General features: G+C 50.8%; 1 protein-coding gene across 2 annotated transcripts in view; it reads right to left on the bottom strand.

Annotated features, from left to right (window-relative positions):
• SERINC5 (serine incorporator 5) overlaps nt 1-6,054 on the bottom strand; it is a 43,944-nt gene extending 37,890 nt beyond the window's left edge. The window contains exon 1 of one of the 2 annotated variants that reach the window (XM_037373187.1): nt 5,926-6,054. In XM_037373187.1, the coding sequence (XP_037229084.1) occupies nt 5,926-5,952 (27 nt within the window). In that variant the 5' untranslated portion in view covers nt 5,953-6,054. The remainder of the gene's footprint in view (nt 1-5,925) is intronic. The other variant, XM_037373188.1, reaches the window with a different exon arrangement.
• Nucleotides 6,055-6,848: the final 794 nt, after the last annotated feature.

Consider the following 6,848-nt stretch of genomic DNA (forward strand, 5'->3'; position numbering starts at 1 on the left):
AGTCCTACTGGACAGAAAGTGGTGCAAAACTTTCCATTTTCAGACTGTGTACATTTGTATGTTTAAATACTTGAGCATATGCCATTTCTAATTGCTGGGAGTTCCTATCACTAAACTCCAAACAGCATCCCAGCATAGTTATTGCTAATTAAAATGACGAGATTGCTAGGTGTGTCAGGGCACGCTTCAAAATAAAGGTGGAGACACCTCCCCCCCACCCCCACTCCACATGCTGTCATGAGTAAATGCTACAGCCCGCCCAGCTCCGGCTGGTTCAGTCCCTCGCTGCCTCACACATAGCTCATGCTGATGTTGAAGCCTCTCTCTTGGGCGACCTGAACAATGCAGTAGGTCAAATTCAAGTCAGCAGAATGGTCGATCACAGCCTAAAAATCTAGGAGGCTAGATATTTAATATGCCAAAACATATTAAAGCCCACACAGTTGAGCAAGAAGTGGAAGTACCATGAACTCAGGTATGAGAAGGACCCTGGAAGCTACCTAAGGTCCAAGCATCTTCACATGGCTACGCTGAGAACACCACATCGAAGTTGAGAACAGCCTTAGCATGTGTTTGGGATGACAGCAGTCATCAGCTCCAGACCAGATCTGTAGTCATAGCTCAGGCTTTCATTCAACTGCTCCTGGCAACATGTATGTCTTGCACCCACAACTGTGAGCGCATCCACTGTAATGAGTCTCAGTAATGGAAAAAACATCCTGGAATACCTACACTGGCAAAAACTGAAATAATAGCTGCAGTAGGACTTATATCCTTCCACAGAGAAGTATCCCCTTACCCTTAAAAGTGAAGGTTAAAAGAATAAAGAAGGCAGCAATGGGAAATCAAGCAGGAATAAGAAAGATGGTCTTCTACCTGGAATGAGAAAGGGTATCTTCTGCCTCTTATGCAGTGCCAAGGGAAGGATTCCAACCTAGCAATGCAAGGGTCAAATGACACAACACTTATGATGTCTAGCTATGCATTCAAATCCCTGTTATCTTACTGTTGTCAACATAACCGTTCACCCAGTGTGCAAGAGCCAATTGACACAAAGAGTATGTGTTTCTTTATTACAGATTTGTGCAAAGCTGGGGGCTAAGTGGTATTCCACAAAGCAAGCCCAAAGCCCAGGAGAACAAGAAAAGTATTCATATAGCCCAGTTACGCATGTGTATTTTACAAACTCTGCCTAAAAGATACCATCAGCAATTAGTTATGCATGGTAGTTTTCTACTGGTCTATGTATGTCTGGCTTTGTCTTTTTACAAGAGTAAATAGTACACAGTGTATTTTCAATTTACTACCCACATCTGAGGGAGGGTGGCAGAGGTGAGTCTTTTCTTCCTTGAGTCAGTCAGTGGTCATGATCTCCCCCGCTGCCTTTCTCTTTCCCTTAGTTACAGTCTCATTCTGCTGAATTCTTGTCTTTGTTGCAATTAATTGGCTGTTGGCACCTCCTGGGGCAAAATGTTCCCCTTACTAGGCTCGTAGTTCTCCTTCAAGGGCACAGTCATTAATCCAAAGTTACAGATAAATGACCAACCTAACTTCACTAATTTCACGTTGACAACAATAAAATAATGAGGATTAAACGCATAGCTAGATATCACTTAGAGGATCTCACTGTCTTTTGGTTGCTTTTCCCTCCCTTTCTAATCGCTTCTGAATGCAGCAGCAAATTTTATTCAGCTACGGCAGACAGATGGGGGCCTCAAAGATACTATGTTCTTACAAAATCCTTGAAAATAGGCAAAAGATTTAGCAGAGGAAAGTCACCTCTCAACCCTGAGCAAGAAAAAGGCTGCATCACAAGTTCAGTACTTACTAGAAAGGGAATTGATGTAAGATACCAAACTCAATGGACAAAGCGACAGAAAACCAGGCTTTGCTACTTCAGTTGTGCAGGCAATCACCCGTTTAAAACAAAAACTCCACGTTTCGCCAAGCAAGAAGAAAAGTCCTTCCCCAGTCACTTTTTCCTAACTGTATTTAAGTGGAGTACACTACAGTACTCCACATCAGAACTCAGATAGCTAGTTTCCCCTTCGATCATGATTAGTAAGTGGTGGCAGAAGCGTGCAAAGGTAGCTGTGAGAGGGGGTAAGACACACAGCTAAATTTATCTTATTTTAACTGACCAGCTCAGGTTAAACACAACAAACCAAACCCCTCTCACCCACCTGCAGAAGGAGAGACGTGTTTTGGGGAACACCTTGTGGAGCAGAGCCAGGAACACCACTGGCACCATCCCATAGTGCTGCAGTGCATCACCCCACACAAATGCCCCAGCAATGCCCTGGCTCCCTCAGAGGACACAAACCTGGACAAAGATGACAGAGCCACCCTTTTCACCGTGTAATGAAAAGAGCAGACCACGAGGGCAGGATTGCAAGCCCCCTTCTCGACCTACAGATGCAAACAAGCAGTGCCAGAGAGGCAGGCAGCCCCAGCGCGCACAGGGGGCTTCCCTACCCTGCCCCAGAAGCCAGCAGTCTTAAGATTGGCTGAGGCCAACCTTATAAATAAAGTTGTTGGTTTTTTTTTTAAACCCCTACTAGAATTAGAAGTCTAAGCATAAAATGAAAATCCAATACTCCAACTTGCAGCACATCTTACTGCATTTACTACATAATATGATTTCTAAGTGCAGAACAGTATTAAAGAAAGCACTCAAGATTTAACGGACCTACAAAAATAGCTTTATAAGCTTGAACAACTACCAGCTCTAGCTGAAAAATCTATCTTCTTGAACAACCCAGCTACAACATACTGCCCCCCAAAACCTGATGTTAACTATCTAAATTACATTTATTTAACTCTGGAGAAAAACATATTCATTTTAATAAAGATTTTCCGCAACAGCTGCTTTTCTTAACCATGATCTCAACTTTATTCTCTTGAGAATAACTACTGAAGAAAAGCCAAATGTAAAATCCTGTTTCCTGTCAGTTTAAGCAGATGTTTTTATGTAATCAAAAGCATTGTGGAGGCCAGGCCCAAGCCAAACTGTATTCTCACTGCATTCTCAAAATAGGTCTACCAACGAAACACTAGAAAAAGAAACATTTAGCAAGCTTATTACAGCTCAGAAACCTAAAAATCACAATTCTCTTCAAAACATGGTTGTGTGTCACTCAATAAAAACCAACTGCAGAAACTAAAGTTTATAAATGACCAAGTTCCTTGAAAGCAAGTTCCCAGGGTTGACTAGGCAAGGATACAAGTCACACAGTAATGTTAATTAAGATTATTGAAAATAATTTTTGAGTGCAAAATCAGCATAACCAAAGTACACTGAAGTTTGGCAGCTTGCCGCTGTATCCTATAACTACAGGAATCTGGGCTGTGAAACCTGAATGCATTTATTCTGACAGGCACCATCAAGTAGACGGTTAGCACAGTTTGACCCAATACCAAAAAGTACTGATCACTCATCGTCTTACTTCACACCAGGAAAATTTGCTGGTGTTACGAATGAAGAAAAAATAGATAGTCAAATGACAGTTTTATATCAATGACAGTTTTATATCAACTACAGACATCCACGCATGATAAGACAGCTCAGAAGCACAATACCAAAGTTCTCAGTCAGGTCTAGGAAAACAGAACCACAGAAACGGAGAGGTAGATAAAAGATATACACACAGGGCAAAACCACTACATACAAAAAAACCCTACCCCACGGGGTATCAAACCCATTAAACTAGTATATTTTAGGGAAAAAGGAGGGACCCAACATAAGCATTGTTTTTCACAACTCATATGAAGTTCCACCTTTCCTCAAGCACACCATCTCTGTTTCTGGAGAAGGGCTAACTTCATCTTCAGGGGAACATTTAAGAAAAGGCCAAATTCCTTCTCAATCTTCCAGCTTGATTAACGGTACCCATAAAATGCCTAAGGAAGTTCTGTTGAAGAGAGAAAGAACTTCCATCCCCTTGTTTTTTCTTGTGTATCAATCATGTTAAACAAACATCCCTTCACTAAGGTTGGACTAAATCAAGTTGTGAATGGAAAGATTATTTTTCCTTCAAAAAAAGTTGCACTGCATGCTATTGAAACATGATTTATGTCATTTATCATCTTAGCCTATAAAAAAGTTTATCCACACTAGGTTTGCTGGTATAACTCCAGCAATTTGCCATATTTAGCAGATAAGTCTTACATCAAAAATAGTGCTTGAGCCAGCAGAATACATCTCCTCAGGGTATTGCATAATTTTAGCGTGATGACTGCATCTACTTTAGGGCTTTTGCTTTGGCTCCAACATCACTAAGGAGTTCAGTCTATTTACGGACTCCAAACTGACACATCATTGTCAATAAAACATTACTATCAGATATTACTGCATGGGGTAGGAACAGTGGCTTCAAGAATGTCTCAAAGTCACGCTAATGCCATGTCATTCACCACACGAGTCTCACAATAGTTTCATCCTCTCTTGGTATTACATTACCTCCCTCAGGAGCTACACCAAAAAAAGCAAGGCAAACGCAGACGTCCATGAAGCACTTCAGTAACAGCACCTACTAACTTTACTGAACTGCTCCGAAACTTTTTTCACACACTGCCAAAACCTAGGCGAAGCAGCAGTCAGGGAGGCCCCCTGCTTTAAGGTCACTTAGCAAATGCAGCTACTGCGTCCCCCATGACCACCCAGGGCTGTTCGGCAAGGCACAGGGGAGCCGGCGGCGCACGGGTGCGTGCAGGCACGCTTAGCAAGCCTCCCAGCCCACTGCAGGCCGAAAGAACCACAATGTAGATGACCAAACCTAGCCCAGGATTTCAGTCGTCAGGCAAGGGCTGAGATTTTTCCCCAGGTCGTTCAGACAAAAGCAAGAGAATAATCAGATGCCAAGGGTGGGCAGAGTGGCCAAAGAAGAAGTATCGATAGAATCTGGACTATACGGACATGTTTAAATACGTGGAACAACAAGAATAAGCTCTCTGGTTAGTCTGTTGCAGGCAGGACAAGTAGGAATTGGTTTCTATTGCAGAAGTGGAGACTTGGAAAAATTAAAGCGTCTGGGGGAGGTGCGGGCTAACACCATGCTAGAGACAGCTGGTAAGAACAGGAGTCCTTCTCCGAGTGCAGCCGAGGAGCTCCGGCCAGGGCCCTGCAACCACTCTTCTCCTCCAAGTCCACGGACCCTCGCCCGCCAGAGCCCCTTCAGCCAAGAGAGCAGGTGCACCGCGGTGGGATGCGGAGCGCCGATCCCTCACCTCGTGGATGCTCAAAGGTGCCGCACCACCCTCCATCACCACTTGCTCTCATCTGTCACTTCCTCCACCAGCACCTGCACCTGCTGAACCCCTCCACCGGCCACACGTACAGCGACAGGAGCGCCAGGCAGCCAGCAACCGAGACGAGTTCAGACCGTTCCACTTCTCATACCCCGGGGTGTCATCTCCCCGCCACCAGGCGCCAGCGGCGACGCTCCCCCCGCCCCCCGCATCTCCCGCTGGTCCGTGGCGCCCTCGGGAGCCGCTCCTGGCGGCGCCGGCCCTCGGCAAGGCTGCCCCGGCGCCCCCGCCCACAGCCCAGCGCCCGTCCGCGGCCCGCACACGCCCGGGGAGGCCGGCAGCCCCCCGCCTTCCCCCCGGAGCGCCCGGGCGGCTCACCCGGGGCACGCCGCCAGCACGCCGCCTCAAACCCCACGGAGCCCGGCTTCGGCGACAGACGCCCCCGCAGCGCTGCTGCTGCTGGAAGGCGCCGGCTCCCCGCGGGCGGACCGCGCTGCGGCCGAGGGGCAGCGCAGGGGCGCGGCTCCCCGGCCCCTCGCTCCCCGTGCCGGAGCCCCCGGCCTGACCCCCAGCGCCGTCTCCCGACGGATCCTTCCGTCCGCCGCAGCGGGGGTTGCGGGGGCGGCACCCCCCCGCCCCGCACACCTGCCGGCCTCCCCGCGCCCCCCAGCCCCCTACCTGGCCGGCGCAGCAGGGCGCGGACATGCCGGCGGCGCGGCGCGGCCTGGCTCCCTCGCTGCCTCCCTCATGCGGGAGCGGGCAGGGCTGGGACGGGACGGGACGGGGCGGCCGGGGCGGGGCCGGGCGGGGCCGGGCCGGGCAGCGCGGGGGGCGCCGCTGCGGGAGGAGCCGCACCGCACCGCCCCTGCCCGCCGCCGGCCGCGACGCGCTCGGCCCGGCGCCGACGCACCGCTTCCGCTGTCGTCAGCCCGCGCGGCGGGGGGCCGGGCCGGGCCGGGCCGGGCCGGGCGGGGGGGCGCGGAGTCGCCGCGTAAGGGCCGCGCCGCGGTGGCTGCGGCTCCCGCCTCCCCGGGCGAGGGGGCACCCTCCGAGCCGGGAGCTCCACGCCCGCCGGCGGGGGGACGCCCATACGCCCCGCCTGGCGCGGAGAGCGGTGCGGCGGCTGCCGGGCCCCGCCTGCCCTCGCACGGCCGGGCTGCAGCGCGCCTGGCGTTCCTCGGCTCGGCTCCCGATCCCGCCGAGCGGCAGCTCCACCTGCAGCCGTGCCGTGCAGAAGGGCCCCCGCCGGTCCGTCCCCTGCGGGCTCTCGAGGACACCGCTGAGATCACGCGCCTGCTTGTGCACCCTCTCAAACACCTGTTTGGTAGTAGCTGGAGTTTAATGGAAGTCACCGAATGAGGTGTATGAGCATAAAGGTCTTTATCGGACCTGGCACCACACCGAGCGCTGCCACACGCAGACCTCAGGTTCAAACTGCTCCGCTGCACCCCACGGCCATTTCACAGCCCACGCCTTCATGGAAAAGCCACGTGTAAAGGATGGCTTCAGGGCTGTGCTTTCCTCACAGGAGCTGAGGCCTTTCCCAGTGTTTCTGAAATACCTTCTCCAGCGTAAGTTCCTAGGAACCAGGGGTAGTACAA

Source organism: Falco rusticolus, chromosome Z (assembly GCF_015220075.1).
Source record: "Falco rusticolus isolate bFalRus1 chromosome Z, bFalRus1.pri, whole genome shotgun sequence".
Lineage (NCBI taxonomy): Eukaryota > Metazoa > Chordata > Aves > Falconiformes > Falconidae > Falco > Falco rusticolus.